This window comes from Nycticebus coucang, chromosome 6, assembly GCF_027406575.1.
Source record: "Nycticebus coucang isolate mNycCou1 chromosome 6, mNycCou1.pri, whole genome shotgun sequence".
Classification (NCBI taxonomy): Eukaryota; Metazoa; Chordata; class Mammalia; order Primates; family Lorisidae; genus Nycticebus; species Nycticebus coucang.
Window position 1 is genome coordinate 80,005,950 of NC_069785.1, and position 18,016 is coordinate 80,023,965.

The window sequence follows — 18,016 nt, forward strand, 5'->3', positions numbered from 1 at the left end:
AAAAAAAAATCCATGAGTTTTTAAGGATATCTGAAATAAAACTATTGGTCACTTTCTGAGCATGACAGAGAACCATTTACAGTGAAAACAATAAATAAAAGGAAAGTCTCAAACATTTACACAGATCTATACCACTAAGCAATAAAATACATGAGAGGAAGTGTGTTCTTATAAATTTACCTCATGTAATAAATGAAAGCAAAATAATAGAATATCACAATTCTATAACCCTTGATGAACGAACGGGTCTAAGCATTGGTCATCAGTGACTGTTAGCAGACTTCACGGACTCTTGATTTAAAGAACTCCACCACCTCTAGTTTTGTAAAACAGATCAAACTTGAGTCTGCCCAAGCCTCTGGATCCAAATTTTCAGGAAATACTGAGGGAAAAGGAACATGTGGAATTTCACTGTGTATATAGAGTTAGCAAAATTATAAAGAAAAAAGAAAGATTAAGGGGAAATCTGCTGACTAAGACAGACTTGAAAGATGTGTCAAGAAATTTTTTAAAGGCATAGTAAAAAGTAGGTAAGACTTTAAGGATACACATGTAGTGCTAGAACACACACGTAGGTGATAAAACATAATAAGGAAGGAGGTGATCACTATAACTGTGAGAATCGTGGATACGCTGGGAGGAAGGAGACTTGGATAAGAAAAACTGTGTGGGGGCTCGGCACCTGTCACACAGTGGTTACGGTGCCAGCCACATACACCAAGGCTAGTGGGTTCAAACCCTGCCTGGGCCAGCTAAACAACAATGACAGCTGCAATTAAAAAAAAAAAAATTAGCCAGGCATTGTGGCAGGTGCCTGTAGTCCCAGCTACTTGGGAAGCTGAGGCAAGAGAATCACTTAAGCCCAAGAGTTGATGTTGCTGTGAGCTGTGACACTACGGCACTCTACTGAGGGTGACATAGTGGGACTCTATCTCAAAAAAAAAAAAAGAAAAGAAAAGAGAAGAAAAACTGTGTGGGCTTCTTGGTAGCAAAATTCTGGATCTGAGGGTGTTTTCCTTAAAATAGTTAAGGGTGTTTTAAAAACTATTTCCTTAAAATAGTTAAGGATCTTAAGGGTGTTTTCCTTAAAATAGTTAACTATACATTTGTGTGTTTTCCATATCTGTGTTTTATTTCTTAATAAAAATTTTTCTTTTTTTTTTGAGACAGAGTCTCACTTTGTTGCCCTCAGTAGAGTGCCGTGGTGTCATTGCTCATAGCAACTTTAAACTCTTGGGCTTAAGCACTTCGCTCATCTCAACCTCCCAAGTAGCTAGGACTACAGGTGCCCACCACAAGGCCCAGCTACTTTTTAGAGACGAGGTCTCACTCTGGCTCAGTCTGGTTACAAACTTCTGATCTCAGGCAGTCCACCCGCCTCAGCCTCCCAAATACTGGGATTATAGCATAGTAAAGGTTTTTAACCAAAAAAAGCGTATGCATATATATATCTTGAAGTCGAACTGGTATCTAATCTTTTTTCATTGTTACCTGTTGCACTTCGTACCTAGGCAGAAGTGGTACCCAACAAATTAAAAGTAAACTAGTGAAGAATGTGATTAACTAATTTATTAAGATATTCCACAGTTGTGCATTCTTGTTTGAAACAAGGAAGATAGTTGACCCTTCATTAGACATCTCTAATGAACAGTATGTGCAGTGTGAGGGCTCCAAAAAGGATGAATCAGATGAGCATCTTGCCTAGAGGTAAATTAGTCTAGTTAGGCCAGAATGTAGTTTTCAGTGATTTGACCAAGTCTCAGTTTTCAGCCTCTAGAATCAGCACATAAAGCTTTCTTGAAGGCCATTTCTGCAGGGCCAGGCCTAGATCGCAGGTCTCACTCTGCAAGTGGGCCACTCTCTTGAGTTCATTTAAGGCAGTAAAATTCTAACCAGCTCAGATCTCCCTGGTTTTAGGTAATTCTTTTTAGTAATATCTAAAGTATTTATTTTAGTTCAGAGATTCATGAAGACAAAGCATCATTTAAGAATGATTGAATATCATTTATTAAATCCTTAATGCAAGCTGAAGATATTCAGTGAATTATAGTATGCATTGGGGCCCTGGTTTTAACATTCATCCCCTCCCTAAAGAATTGGTAAGACTCCAGATCTGGATCTTCTGGTCCAAACTAGATAATCTTCTTTCCTTGCACTAATACTATATCAGTTTCTAATCATCCTCTGTGTTTTGTAAGAATCTACCCTTTCACTACATTTATCCATTTCTGGTCCTTCCCTTTCTTACATGAAGGCTAAAACAATAGTTGATGAATATTCCAAGATTCTCTTTGCACCTGTGTTTACATGATTCTAGTACTTGCTGTCCCTATGCGGCACAGAATATTGCTGTGCAAGAAGCCATTCACTCCCCCTACCCACATATATTTTGTGAAATTGCCCTTGACAGTTGTTTTAAAATGGCTGCTCTCTTGACACTGGCATAAGACAATGGATTTTGGTGAACAGTGTTTTCTGATAAGTCTTAACCAGTGCAAACTGCTTAAAGGTATAATCTACGTACTTTCATATTATTAAGCTTTCCTGGGTGGCAACAACTTGGAGCTTTTCTATTTAACTGTTTCATAATGTCCTAGGTGGGCACTATGCTCATATTCCATTACTGTCCTTTTCCTATATAAATATATTCCAAACTTGCTGCCAAAAGACCCAGTTTTATGATGCTTTTTCTGTCCTTTGTTTTTTAGAGGAAACATTCTCAGTGAGAAGTCTTAACAGACACAAAAATTCACTCATGTATTCATGGTCTTTTGAAGCAGAAATTTCAAACCCTCAAACCTTTATCTCAAACCCCTCACCCACAGTGTGCTTTTGACAGAATGGACAGTGAGATTTTAAAGTCTTCTTGGGAGATACTTTCATAATCTGGGGCTTTTCTGTTTGATGTTAAAAAGTGCTTCTAGTCATTTGAGTTTACAATTACAGGCAAAGCAGTTTGGATAGACCACCCAGGCTGGGTTCAAACAAGTGAGCTTTCTAAGACAGGTGCTCTTCAAATAAGGTTGTCTTTCAAACATGTTTTACTGAGTGAACAGGTTTTTCCTGACCCTGAGATTTTTGGTCCCCTGGCATTTTTTCTTCATCAGAAAGTGGTTTCTCTGCAAAAGTTTCTTGGAAGAGTTTTGTGAGTTTAAGATTATATGATGCACTTTGCCAGTAAACGAGGGTTTTTTGTTTTTCGTGATGAAAAGCATGGAGAGCATTAGGACATCATCCCATAGGACATGTCCTTTGCTTGTTTATGCCTCATGATAGCCCACAAAAGATTCAAAATTCTATCGAATGAAACAGAAAAATGGAAATTAAAAATCAAGACCATAAAAAATATAGATCAAAACCTAAGGGAAAATAAGATATAAGTATAGATCTATAATGTTCTACACATTATTCTCAATGTAATACCCCCATATGTATTTTTTAAAGCCTTTAGGGATATATGATTTATATAATAACTCTACTATAAATCTACTATACACAAGACAATATAAAATTGATACAAAGAATTATTAGACTAGGAAACCTGGAAATATATCCTACATAGACTTATGATAAAGGTGACATTTCAAACTAGTGGGGAAAGAATAAAATATTCAGTAACCTCTTCAGGGAAGAAAATAAATTGAGGCTCTTGTATCATGCCACATACCAAAATAAATTCTAAATGAATTGATAGTGGATTATATAATCATAAAATTACTACACACAGTGATAATTCATAAAAGAATAAGTATAAATAGCTAGAAGGTAATACAAATGAATAGTTTACCTCATCTCGTAATGACAATCAGAAAGAACTTTTTTTTTTTTTTTTTTTTTTTTTGTAGAGACAGAGTCTCACTTTATGGCCCTCGGTAGAGTGCTGTGGCCTCACACAGCTCACAGCAACCTCCAGCTCCTGGGCTCAAGCGATTCTCTTGCCTCAGCCTCCCGAGTAGCTGGGACGACAGGCGCCCGCCACAACGTCCGGCTATTTTTTGGTTACAGTTCGGCCGGGGCCGGGTTTGAACCTGTCACCCTCAGTATATGGGGCCGGCGCCTTACCGACTGAGCCACAGGTGCCGCCCAAGAACTTTTAAAACATAAGAGGACAGGCAGAAAACAGGGAAGCCGTAAATAACTTATTAGGCTACCTGAAATTGGTTAGCCTCAATACATATACAATCCCTTTAAAATAGCATAAGCAAAATAATAATAATAAAGCATAACCAAAATAAAAGACAAAAGGCAAATGATGAATATTAAAATTTGCATTAATTCTTTGTCATGTTTATAATGAAGGAATTATAAATTATTTTTAAAAGATGAAAACCTCCAATAAAAATTATAAAATAGAAAAAACTCTTGTTTTCTTTTGAGACAAAGTCTAACTCTGTCACCCTGCATGGAGTGTCATGGCATCATTGTAGCTTACAGTAACCTCAAATTCTTGGCTTGAGCAATCCTCTTGTCTCAGCCTCCCAAGTAGCTAGGACTACACTTGCCCGCAACTATGCCTAGCTGGTTTTTCTATTTTTAGTAGAGATGGGTTCTTGCTCTTGCTCAGACTGGTCTTGAACTCCTGAGCTCAAGCAATCCACCCACCTCAGCCTCTCAGAGTGCTAGGATTATAGGCATGAGCCACTATGCTCGGCTATGAACTAGAAAAATTAACAAAATATAGGTATAAATAGCAACTTTATTTTGGGGGGGGGAGTAATTTCTACTTTGTGCTTTATCCCAAGATCAATTTTATATTATGGATTTAAATGCAAAATTTATCAAAGTATCCGAAGTAAATTTAAAACTGTAGTTTTATAATCTTGAAATAGAAAGGCCCTTCTAAGTCTAACACAAAACCCAGATGTCCTGATGAAAAAGTTTGGCACATTGTATCAAATAAAAATTTAAAAGTTCTTTATTATCAAAAACACTTGAGAAGTAATTCAGATAGCAACAAACTAGAAATGTTACACGTAAATATAATCAAAGACTTAACATCTTATCAGTAAAGAGATTTATAAATCATAAGAAAAACAGTGTGATGAAAGTGTGTCAAACGGTCTGTGAAGCTAGTGAATGGTGCCCCATGATCATAACAATGTTCACAGCTATGATTTAATAAAAATACATAAAATTGAAAATTTCATAGATTTTAAAAGTTTAAAAAAAAAAGAAAAACACAAACTGATAGAATAGTGAAGTAGAAGGTGCACAGTGATAATTCAGGAAAGTATAAATAGACATCACAAATAAACACTGAAAATATCTTCAATCATACCACTAATAAAAGAAATATAATCTTTAAAAATACTGGATTTATTTAGCTGTAAAATTGATAAAAATTTGTCCTATAGAGATGGCCTAGTATTGGTATAAGCATGGAGAAAATTTATTCCTGTGAATATAAATTGATACAAATTCTTTTTCCTAGAGGCCAGTTTGCATTTGACAATTTCTATTAAAAACCTTAAAAATGGGGCAGCGCCTGTGGCTCAGTGGGTGGGGCGCTAGCCCCATATACTGAGGGTGGCAGGTTCAAACTTGGCCCCGGCCAGCTAAAACATCAGTGGCAACTGCAACAAAAAATAACCAGGTGTTGTGGCGGGCGCCTATAGTCCCAGCTACTTGGGAGGCTGAGGCAAGAGACTCGCTTAAGCCCAAGAGTGGGAGGTTGCTGTGAGCTGTGACACTACAGCACTCTACTGAGGGTGACAGAGTAAGACTCTGTCTCCAAAAAAAAAAAAAAAATAGCCTTAAAAATGGCCAGGCATAGTGGCTTATGCCTATAATCCTAGGACTTTGGGAGGCCAACATGGAAGGATTGCTTGAGCCCAGGAATTTTAAGAACAGCCTACGCAACATAGCAAGACCCCATCTCTACATTAGCGGTGTGTGGTAGCAGGCTCTTGTAATCCTAGCTACTCAGAAAGTTGAGACAGGAGGATTGTTTGAGCCCAGGAGTTCAAGGTTGCAGTGGGCCATGATTGCACCACTGCACTACAGCCTCGGAGACAGAGTAAGACCCTGTCTCTTAAAACAAAAATAAAAAATAAAAAAGTTCACATATTCTTTTACCTAAATTATTACTATTAGAACTTTATTCTAAGCAAGCAAGCAAAGTAGTACTTCCTGAATGATTTGTCCAGCAGCTGTTATAAGCACGGGTTGTGTTATTAAACTGCACAGCATCTCAACCACCATTTATGTCTGCAGAATTCCCAAGCATATGAAATAGCTTTCCCAGTACAGAACTTGAGAATGCCAAATACTGCTTCCCATTCGTCACTGTGGCTAGGATGTAGGCAACACTGGGGACTTTTACTCCAAATCTAGTAAAATAAAGAAGCAAGGATATCCCCAATTCTATTTTTTGAGAGTCGGAGGCAATTGTATTTAGTTCAGAGTCCCAGTTCAGACCGTGACATACAGCACCCTGTGTTGTTTTTTTTTTTCAGCAGACCAGTTCGTTGTTGTGTGCTTTCGGTGTTACTCCTGAAATTCTAACTCCTACACCTGGTGTTATAAGTTCTATGATGTACCCAATAGCCTGTACATTAATTTATTTTCTATTTAAATCAACCAGAGAATTTTTTGCCCCCACTGGCTTGCAACTAAGAAGTCCAACTGTGTTAAAACAGCTTTATTTATAACATTAAAAATTAGACACAGTAAAGATCAGTTGAAGTAAATTTTATATCCATAGGATGGCACTATTCAACCTTTAAAAATTATGCAGTATTTCTAAATTTGAGGATTTTAATCAGAAAATAATTTAAAATAAGACTTTAGGCATTTAAAAAGTTGTTGGAAAGGGCAGCACCTATGGCTCAAGGAGTAGGGCACCAGCCCCATATATCAGAGGTGGTGGGTTCAAACACAGCCCTGGCCAAAAACTGCAAAAAAAAAGTTGTTGGAATAAGACGTCTAGATTGACTAAAAGCAACACCAACAGATCTACAGGGGTGCTGCTCGTTCTGATGCCAACACAAGATAGGGAAAGGAAAGACCCCTATCTCCCACACCCAGGAAACCATAGAGTGAGCCTGTGATTGGCACAATTTACCCCACTGGTTCTTGACACCCAGAAGCTGGAAAATGGATCTGGTAATGCTTCTACAGAAAAACCTCACAGGCTCGGCGCCCATAGCACTGTTATGGCACCAGCAGTGTACACTGAGGCTGGCAGGTTCGAACCCAGCACCAGCCTACTAAACAACAATGACAACTGTAGCCAAAAAATAGCCGGGCGTTACGGCGGGTGCCTATAGTCCCAGGTACTGGGGAGGCTGAGGCAAAAGAATCGCTTAAGCCTAAGAGTTTGAGGCTGCTGTGAACTGTGACACCATGACACTCTACTAAGGGTGACATATAGTGAGACTGACTCAAAAAAAAAAAAAAAGAAAGAAAGAAATGGAAAAATGGGATAGAAATACACATTTATAAGAAAAAGAAAAGACTGGAAGTTCAAATACTGAATTTTCTCTTGATAATATTTTACTATTTCTTTGTGCTTTCACAAATTTTACAAATTTTTAATTATTCTTATAATCATAAATACACATTCTTTAAGTAGAAAAGCACTCTTTTGAAAATTTAGACATGTTATCAAATAAATGAAATGGGGCTGATTTACATTTGTGAAGGATTTGCTAGATAAACCCTCCAGTGTCTCATAAGTGTATTTACATGTGGGCCAAGGTTTTCCTGTTCGCTCCTCAGAGAGATTGAGTGAGACTGAGAACAGACTTCTACCAACTTAGAATTATTTTATTGTTTAAGCCAGTATGCCATGAAAAAATTTGGGAGGTACTGTTATTATCCTGGAAATATGCATCTGTAGCATGCTTTAACTTGATTCAATTTTTACCATTTCATTTAAAACATTGATTAAAAATAATAATAATTAAATAAGATTAATAGCCCTAAGAGGACTACCATGTATTAAGTACTTAATCATCTGCCAGTCACTGTCCTAATTACTTTACATCTATTATCTCAATTAATTTTCATGACAACCACATGAAGCTTAGGCATTATTACTCTGCTTTTTTAGACGAGAGAATGAATGCCAAAATGTTAAATTAGTAACTGTCTAAAATCTTAAATGAAAGAACTGGGATTCTAATGTAGGTGTTGTCTTATTCGAATATCTCTACTTTTAACAAGTATACTGTACAGTGCCCATTTTTTGAAAACTATCAATTATGTAAAGCAAAGTACTTCTGTAATCATCAGACAATGATACAAGAACAGGGCTCCTTCATCATCTCACTCCCATCAGAGCGTCGTTTCCAAGAGCACAGAGAGCTTGTCTGTCTTAGCCACTTAGCACACTGCTTGGAACATTATAGGAACTTAGATATTTGTTGCATGAATAAATATTCACATGGTGATTGTTAGACCTGTGGTTCTCTACTCTGGCTGCACATCAGAATTGCCTGTAGTGCTTTTGAAACATTCTAAAAGTTAGAAACCTACCCCATCTCCCAACTAGCATCATCAGGGGAGGAACCCAAGCAAGCATATTTATTTAAACATCTCTAGGTGATTCTAATGCTTAGTCAAGATGCAGAAATTATATAACAGTGGTTCTCTGTTTTGAACGTGCATTAGAATTACCTACAGAACTTGTTGGAAGACAGATTGCTTGACCCCACCTCAGGAGTTTCTGTTTACTAGGTCTGAGGTGGAGCTTGAGAATTTGCACTTCTAACAAGTTCCTGGGTGATACTGATGCTACTGGTCTGTGGATCACACTGTTAAGAACTACTATCCTAGAGGATTGGTCCTAAGGGACCAAACCAGAACATTTTTACTTAGGACTTAAGCAGGAGCTTTAGTCAGGCCAAAATAAATATTGATCATTCAGGCAACACAGGTTTTAGTCATAGTCTTCAAAACACCCAGGAGAGTGCAAAAATCATTGAGCTTATTGCTCCAAAAATTTCTTGGAACAATGGCATACCAGTTTGTTAATCCTTAGTGAGAAACATTTCTTTGGTCCATTTGACCTGAGCTGTTTGAGCCCACAGAGACCACTTTGTACCCTGTAGGAAAGATAGCCTCATCTGTCAGGCACTCTGGCTCCACGTCAGAAAAGCCTCCAAGCAGGTATGGTGTTCAGTCCCTAGAACACCTTTCTCTTGTTCACAGAAAAAGCCTCCAGCTTCTCCTCATGACTTCTCTCTTCTTCAGTGATCTGTCTATATCAGCGGTTCTCAACCTGTGGGTCGGACCCACAGGAACTGTATTAAAGGGCCACAGCATTAGGAAGGTTGAGAACCACTGGTCTATATCCTGAACCAGGAGATACAGCATCAGGAGCTTTGACAGAGTCTTTTTTCTGGATATTATTTGAAGAACCAAAGTTTGAAGATGATATCTAGTCTTAGAATATTAAAAAAATTACCAGATAAACCAGTAAGTATGTTTCCATTATCTGCATGTGTACCTAATAGAAATGAACAAGAGGTGTTCGGTACCAGTGAACACCAGGCTTTGGATGAAAATTATAAGCTTTTATGTCTAGCTGTTGTGCCCTGCACCTAATAGTATTTGCCTTGGTTTTTTAGAGTGACTTCCATGCCTGGTGCTTTTTTGCTATGTCTTTTATACATTTTTAATTGTTTGGAAGAGCTGCTGGTGTTTTACCAATGATGTTTTTCTCCTCCTTTTAGGTCTGTCTGCAATGCAATCAATGTTTACAACCTCACCTGCAGTAACTGTTTAGAAAACTGCACTGATGTTCTGTTTAGTAACAAGATTACCTTCTTAATGGACCTCCTGATACACCAGTTGGCGGTATGTAATATTGCTGCTTTGAGTTAGAAGCAGTTAAGGTTTGAGAAATAGTCCCTATGGAAAAAACTAAAAGAATTCAGCTTGTTTGCTCTCCAGATTTAAAAAAAAAAAAAAGAAAGAAAGAAAGGAAAAGTAAAGGTGATAGGAGAGTAAAGAGGGATTGGCAGAAAAACTTAAAAATTTTTAAATTTTATAGCAGCATCTTTGAAGTTGTGACATTTAATGGATGATAGACTTGTAACACTTGTAACACTTGTTGAAATCACAAATTTACCAGGTTAAACTGGGGCTTTGGAATCATGACCCAAAGTCAAACCTCTAAAGCCACAGCAATGAGAGTTATAGAAGGAAGAAAGTTGGGAAAGCCGCAGAACCTCTTTGCCAGGTTAAGTTGAAGGGGTCAGTTTACAGCGGACTTTTGTTGGTTATTTAGACTTTAATAAAAAGGAAAAAAGTAAACTCCTCTGTTGGAAAGGGACAAACCTGTTACACTTTGAAATGGGAACAAGCAGCCAATTGTCATCTTAAATTTTATTTTAGTTCACAAATATTGAAAGAAGTAAGTTCAGTGTAATAGCCAAGGTTTAGGTCTGTCAACTGTAGTCACCAGAAGTTTCCTGGTGAAATTTCTAAGCCCCTGAGCTATTGCCATAAAATCACTCTCAGCTTCAAGTTTATAACACAAGAGATTTATTTTTCAGAACCATTTACTTTGACTCAACACACAGATCAAATAGCTCTTCCTTAAACTACGTGCTTTTTGCTATCTTTCCTCCTCCAACTGGTTAATTCCTACACATTTTGCAGATACTAACTGAGGCATAATGGCACCTTCTTCATGAAATCTTCCCCAACCTGTTTCCCCAAGCCAGGTTAAGTGTACTTCTTACATGATTCTAGGCATGACATCGCTCATGGAATTGATCATATGGAATTATTTATTTACTTGTTCATTTTCCTCACTAACCATAAAATCTATGACAAAAGGAAGTAACTTTTCACTATCTCCCAAAATTCTAACACAGGCCTGGCACTGAGGAGATTCAACATGTAATTGAATTAATATATGAGTGAAATGAATTTCCACACATCACAAGCTGAAAATTGGAAATTGGATTATAAATGCCTTAGACGCAGATATATTGACATTGAGAGGGGACAGCAGTGAGGGCAGACCAAAACACAGAATTGAACGTTACACAGCATTACGATGGCAGCAAATCATCAATCAAAGGCTAAATTATATATGGTTTCATCTACAAATGAAGGCATTAGACTGGGCATGGGGGCTCACACCTATAATCCTGGCACTTCTGGGAAGCCAGGAGGATCTCCTGACCTCAGGAGTTTGAGACCAGCCTGAGCAAGAGCAAGACACTATCTCTACTAAAATAGAAAAACTAGCCAGGTGTTGTGGCAGGCATCTGTAGTCCAAGCTGCTCAGGACATTGAAACAAGAGAATCAATTGACCCCAAGAGTTTGAGGTTGCTGGGAGCTATGACACTATGTCTGTCTACCCAGGGCAGCTGAGTGAGACTCCATCTCCAAAAAAAAAAAAAGGCATTTAAATATGGATAAGACATTTTAGAAAAAAACAATTCTACGAGAAATAGTTGAAAGCTAACACAAGGAGAAAAGATTTAACATTTATTATATGGCCTTATTGCCCAGGTATTTTAATATATATTGCATCATTTAATTTTCAGACAGCATCTTAAAGTCAATATTATTCCATTTTACAGATGAAGAAACTTGAGTCCTAGAGAGGTTAACTTACCCAGGGCTACATAGATGTAAGTCACAGAACCAAGAATTAAACCTAGGTTTGTCAAACCCAAACTGAGGGGTATTCTACATAATAATCATTTTTCAAAAGTTTCAAAGTTGTGAGAGACAAAGAAAAAGTGAGGCACTGTCATGGAATGGAGGAGCCTAAGAAGACAGAACAGTTAAGTGTAGAGTTCCATCCTAGACCAGAAAGAGAACATTAATGGGAAAACTGGGAAATTCAAGTAAGATCTATAGAATAATTACTTTTATTGGTTCAGTGTTAATTTCCTCTTTTAAATAATTATACTATGTATGGTTTTGTAAGATGTTACTAGTAGAGGACACTGGGTGAAAGTAACTCTCAATTTTTGCAACATATTTATTGATTTTAAATTATTTCAAAGTGAGAATGAAAAAAATATATCAAACCCTGTACTCTCTTACCATTTTATACCACATCATCTGGAAAAGTTTATTCTGCGAAACTTATTCCAATGTTGATAATGGAAGAAGGGACATTATTTTGAACAGCAAAGTAATGAAAGAGAATGAAATGTGAAGAAATGAACAAGAAGACTACAGAAAAGAAACTTGACTCTTTACTCTTTTCTTGTCAAAAACTGTTTTTATTGAGGAAATTAGTGTGGAAAAGTTCATTTATTCCCTTACTTAATAATGATGAGGAACCTGCTATTTCCAGTTCCAGAGAAGCACAGGATATGATTCTAACCTCTCCAGAAATTCTTGCATAGGAGTAGGAACAGAAATATAGGTGACATGTTTTCTTAGTTTGAGCTACTAACATAACACCATCTACTAGGTGGCTTATAAACAACATAAATTTATTTCTCACAGTTCTGCAAGCTAGAAATTCAAAACTAGGATGCCATCAAGGTCAGGTTCTGGTGAAGACCTTTCCAGCTTGCAGACTACTGACTTCTCACTGTATCCTCATGTAGGAGAAAGACAGTGAGTTAGTTCTCTTGCCTCTTTTTTAAGGGCACTAATCCCATTCATGAGGGCTCTGCTCTCATAACCTAATTACCTCCCAAAGGCCCCGTCTCTAGATATCAATACATTAGGCATTAGTTTTCAACATATAAACTTTGAGGGGAACAGAAGCATTCAGTCTCTAACACATACACTAAATGCTATGATGGCAGCCCTTAGAGAGTGTTGTGGGAACACCAGGGAAGGTGTTCAGGAATTCTGCCTGGGATGTCACAAAGTAGGGTCATTTGAGAGCTAGTTCTTAGCTTCTCAGAACAGGTGTCATTTATTAAATGCCAGTCATATGTCAGGAGCCTGTAAGTACCTCAGTCATTTCCCTCTTCTTTTAAAGCCCAAGTTTCCTTTGAATAATATTCCCTTGCTTATGACCTCAAGATTTCTTGACATTCGTAAAAGCTCTTGATCTCTTAATCAATGGATTTGACCACATTCTGTGTTTATTCCGCTCTGTGAATTTTGCTCAGTTTGGACCTGGAATCCTGGGACATTTGTTTGCCAAACACATTCATCCCTCCTTTCCTTATACGTGGCACTTCCTAGTTTCTTCAGTTCCTTTAGTTACTTTATTTTACTGCTGTCAATTCTGACATTGCTGTGGCTACATTTGTGGCAGTGAGCAGAAGAGGATGTATTTCTGGTTTTCAGTAGTCAGTGATTGTGATCTTCATGTTTCTGGAAACCATTTAAGTACATTTCACGTTAAAGTGTTCATTTTTCTTCCTAACTGGTTGTAATATACACATAACTGAAATATGGACCACTAACTTGCTAGTGTCCTTTAAATAAGGGGTTAAAAAATAGTCATTGACACATTTTCCAGCAGGAATAGAAAATAAAAGAAGCTAATTAATTGTGATCTCATGTTCTTTACAAGACACCTGATTATCAGACACTTCAGCATTTCTGATTCTTTAGTAAATCCAGATAGTTAAAGACATTTTTCTTCCAATCCAGTTTCTTGCAGTTTGTTTTAGCATTCTTGTATTTCATTTTAATTACCATTTGCAAAGCATTGTACAAATGCTGGGTGACAGAGGTGAATTGGACACAGTTCCTTCATTTTAGAAGTGCACAGTTAAGGAAGGAAGAAATTGCTTAAATAAATATTAAAGACTATGAGAAACCATGAGAAATTCTGTTACATCATCAGAGCTACAAAGTAGCCCAAGCAGAGTACCCAGCACATAGTATGTGTTTGTGAACGATTTGATGAGTGAATGAGCGAATTCTAACGTGAGGAATTAAAGAGGCTTTTGAGAAGAAGTTGATTTTGATCATACCTTGAATATTAGCAAAACCTCTACAATTCTGGGTTTGCAAAAGGTAAATTAGTGATGTGACACTAAAAATACATGCTTCTTCTTCCCCTTGAGTTATAGATGAAAAGTAGGATTTTTTTTTTTTTTTTTTTTAGGAAAAGTTCTTATTTGGAACCCTGCAAACCAGTTCATTAGGCAGGTTTCTCCTGAGTATGAAAGCTAACATCAGTGTATTATTTTCTGTAAAGCATAGAAGCTTTAAAATATGTTAATAATAATTTCTTACATCATTCAATAAGTGATAGTTAGGCATCTTCTCTGTGCCTCGGTCATTCCAGTGCATAGAATAGTGGCACTTTAGCCTCAGGGTGTCTTCTTAGGAAGACCAAATGTGCACATGGGAGACAATAAAAAGGCCTGGGGAAAGGGCAAGAATAGGAATTACCAATCTTTGTTCCCCCCACAGAGATACTTAACAATATAAGAACCAAAATACCTGTAAGAGAGCTCCAGAAACCACTTAAAAAATTGCAGTACACTAGGGAGTCTCAAAGCCAAGAACAATCACATTGAAATGTGTAAAAACAGCTATTTCACTTTACCTATGATCACCTCTCTAAGCCAACACAGCTTAGTGCCAAGAGAGAATGCTTTGACTTGCAGTTTCTCTTGGGGTGGGGTGGGACAGGCAATTGCACATGCATTCAGTTTTTCATAGGGCCACCTATAGGACTGATTTCTAAAACACCTGATTCAAAGCTCTGAGAGAACCAGTGTAATTTGCATTCCTGGTAGCTATTGCGTCCAAACAACAGAGAAATAGCTTGCTCCAGCACCAAAAAGCCTACAATACCACACACTGAGGTTAGTATACCTTGGCATGGTTGGGAGAAGTCACCCAACTCTCAACTTCTCTTTTGTGAGGGAGGGAGGAAAAAGACTAGAGTATGTGTCCGGGGTTCCAGCTTTTTAGAGTGCTGCCTGAGAGATTGTATGTCTTGTCTGACTTGTAGTACTAACAGGAGGCCAGGCCAGCATACTTTTGATACTGCTGGAAACTGAGAGCAGGGAGGCTTGCTGCTATAGAACTAGAGAACATGATGTACTGTAGACAGACACCAGAGGGAGCAAGGGATTATGATCTTGTGAAAATGAAAGCAGCAAACATTTCTAATTGAGAAATTGCATATATAAGCCCAAAGAAGTTGCATCCCCCTAAAAGGTTTTAGAGCCCCCAAGAAATCTAGCCAGGTTGGTTAGTGAAGGTTTTCCCCTATATGAGGCCAGTTCATAAAGACTGGGATTGATGACTATTTTCTCAAGTGCATAGATCCCAACAAAATTTCTTAACACACAAAGAAACAGGGAAACTTGGCCCAAACAAAATAATAAGAAGCAATCCTAAAGAAGCAAAGGTATATAAATTACCTGACAAAGAATTCAAAATAATATTATAAAGGTGCTCTATAAGTTCCAGGTAGCAATACATGAACAAAATGAGAATATTAACAAAGAGAAAATATTAAAAAAGAACCCCAAAAATGTTAGAACTGAAGAATACAATAAGTACACTGAAAATTTTACGATAGAGTTCAAAAACATGAATTTGAACTGCATGGATCCACTTATATGTAAATTTTTCAACTAAACAGGTATCAAAAATGTAGTGTTCACAGAATGTGAAACCCACATATATGGAAGGCTCAGTTTTTGTATATTCTTTTCTTTGGGGCCAGCTATTGGACTTGAGTACAGATAGATTTGAGTATTGCAGAATCCTAGAACAGATACCCTCGTGATTGTACATACAATGGAGTATTATTCACCCTTAAAAAAGAAGGAAATCCTGTATGTTACATTGTGAATGAACCTTGATGACATTATGCTAAGTGAAATAAGCCAGTTACAAAAAGATAAATACTATATGATTCCACTTACATGAAATACCTAATATGATCAAATGTATGGAAACAGAAAGTAGAATGGTGGTTATTGGCAACTGAGTGGATGGGAGGAACAAGATTTGTTGTTTAATAGGTATAAAGTTTTAGTTGCATGAGATGAAAATGTTTTAGAGATCCATTTCACAATAGTGTGCTTATAGTTAACAATACTATAGTATATACTTAAAATTTTATGAGAGTACATTTCTATTTTCTACCATTAAAAAATAAATCATGTGGTGGCTCATGCCTTGTAGTCCCAGTGCTGTGGCAGGCCGAGGCGGGTGGACTTCCTGAGCTCGGAGCTTTGAGACCAGTATTAGCAGGAGTGAGCCAGAGTGAAACCCCCTTCTCTACCAAAAAAAAAAAAAAAAGCCGGGTATTGTGGCAGATGCCTGTAATCCTAGCTACTCTGGAGGCCAAGGGCAAGAGAATTGCTAAAGGAAGAACGGAAAAAAAATAAAATAAAATAAACTTCAAACTAAGAAGAGTGAAAGCCAGCTGAAATTGAAAGCAAAAATAAAAAAAAAAAGTTTTAATAAATAAATCAGTGAAATTACTGCTGTGTGATTTGAAAATAGATTGATAGGCTTTTAATGTTGGACAAGATCAAAATTCTAAATAGTTCAAAATACTGATGAGCAAATTGAGATGTGGAAAAGGGATCATCACATAGCTGCTTCATGTCAGAACCATGACCTGGATCCTAGTCTCCTGAGTCTCTGTCCAGGATTCCTCTTTTTATAAGCTAACTTGATATATCCTCTCCTTATTTCTGTGACTTTAATTTTATGTGCATTTAATATTATTCACAGAATATACTGAAAAAATCATTTAATTAAAAAATTTATAATTTCTTGATGCTTTATTGCATTTTGAAAGGCATTAAATATTTTATTAGCAGTCTTATTTTTAAAGCATAGTGACCTGTTCTTTATGAAATATTTAAAGAATAGGCTGATAAGTTTTATGTATGTATTTTCTGTCCAAGGAGATTGTTAATTGAAAAGTGGTGTACAGACCTTAAATAATTGATATGATACTGTTACATGAAAGAGGCTGTTGGTGAGCTCTTCAGAAGGTGACAAAAAAGCTCTAGATACAAACCAAGGAAATCTCTAAGTACAGCCTGACAGCAAGGGGATTTTTTTTTTTTTTTCACTTGGTCACATACAGAACCATTCAGGTACCTGTTAGATTTTCATTATTGCAGCAAGGCCTGAAACTCTCCATTCAGAAAATGGACTGCATAGTTAATTACATGGGAGCAAAAATCCTTCAACACTACAGGTGACAGTACTCTTCCTGACACCAACTGCATCTTGTTTCTTTCTTTCCTCACTCTATGGCACTTGCTCAGCCTCTCTAGTATTCCCTGCCTTTTCCTTCATCAAAAATATAAACTCTTTATGTCTGCCATGCTATCTTATTGACAACACACAATTTCAGAACTGGAGAGGAGACCTTGATACTATCTGGGTGTTTCACTCCACTTATTTTACACATAAAGACAATGGACCTCAGAAGAGGAAAGGAATAGCTTGTGGTTGGGGTACATGCCAAACTTCCACAGCCTATTACCCATATATAATATGCAAATTCAGTTCTGCTAAATTCCCAGTGAAGCACCCTTTCTACCTTATTACATTCTCTACTGCTAATTTAAATGTGGTGAGAACAGTTAAGGGAAGTCATGTATATGGAGCTTTGCTCTCAAAGTTACATTCAGAATTCAGTTAATAAAAGAATATGGGTCGGGTTATAATTGTAATTGCAATTGCCTTTCTACTGTAGTCATAAGAAATAAATTAACACATCTTCTATAACATTGGAAAGCTTATCCTACTGGTTTCAATATTGATAGGTATAGCAAATGAAATTACTAAAGATATAAAAAGTTTCGGTAAACTAATTAAGAAACTTGGTTTTTTTTGTTTTGTTTTGTTTTGTTTTTATTAAATCATAGCTGTGTACATTAATGCAATCGTGGGGCACCATACACTGGTTTTATAGACCATTTGACATATTTTCATCACACTGGTTAACATAGCCTTCCTGGCATTTTCTTAAGTTATTGTGTTAAGACATTTATATTCTACATTTACTAAGTTTCACATGTACCCTTGTAAGATGCACCGTAGGTGTAATCCCACCAATCACCCTCCCTCTCCCCCTTCCCCCTATTCTTAGGTTATAACTGGGTTATAGCTTTCATGTGAAAGCCATAAATT

At 37.0% G+C, this 18,016-nt stretch overlaps 1 protein-coding gene across 1 annotated transcript in view; it reads left to right on the forward strand.

Moving 5' to 3' along the window:
- SCAPER (S-phase cyclin A associated protein in the ER) overlaps positions 1-18,016 on the forward strand; it is a 580,407-nt gene that overhangs the window by 453,774 nt on the left and 108,617 nt on the right. Inside the window, exon 25 of the mRNA XM_053594624.1 lies at positions 9,678-9,801. Within this exon, the coding sequence (XP_053450599.1) occupies positions 9,678-9,801 (124 nt within the window). The remainder of the gene's footprint in view (positions 1-9,677; positions 9,802-18,016) is intronic.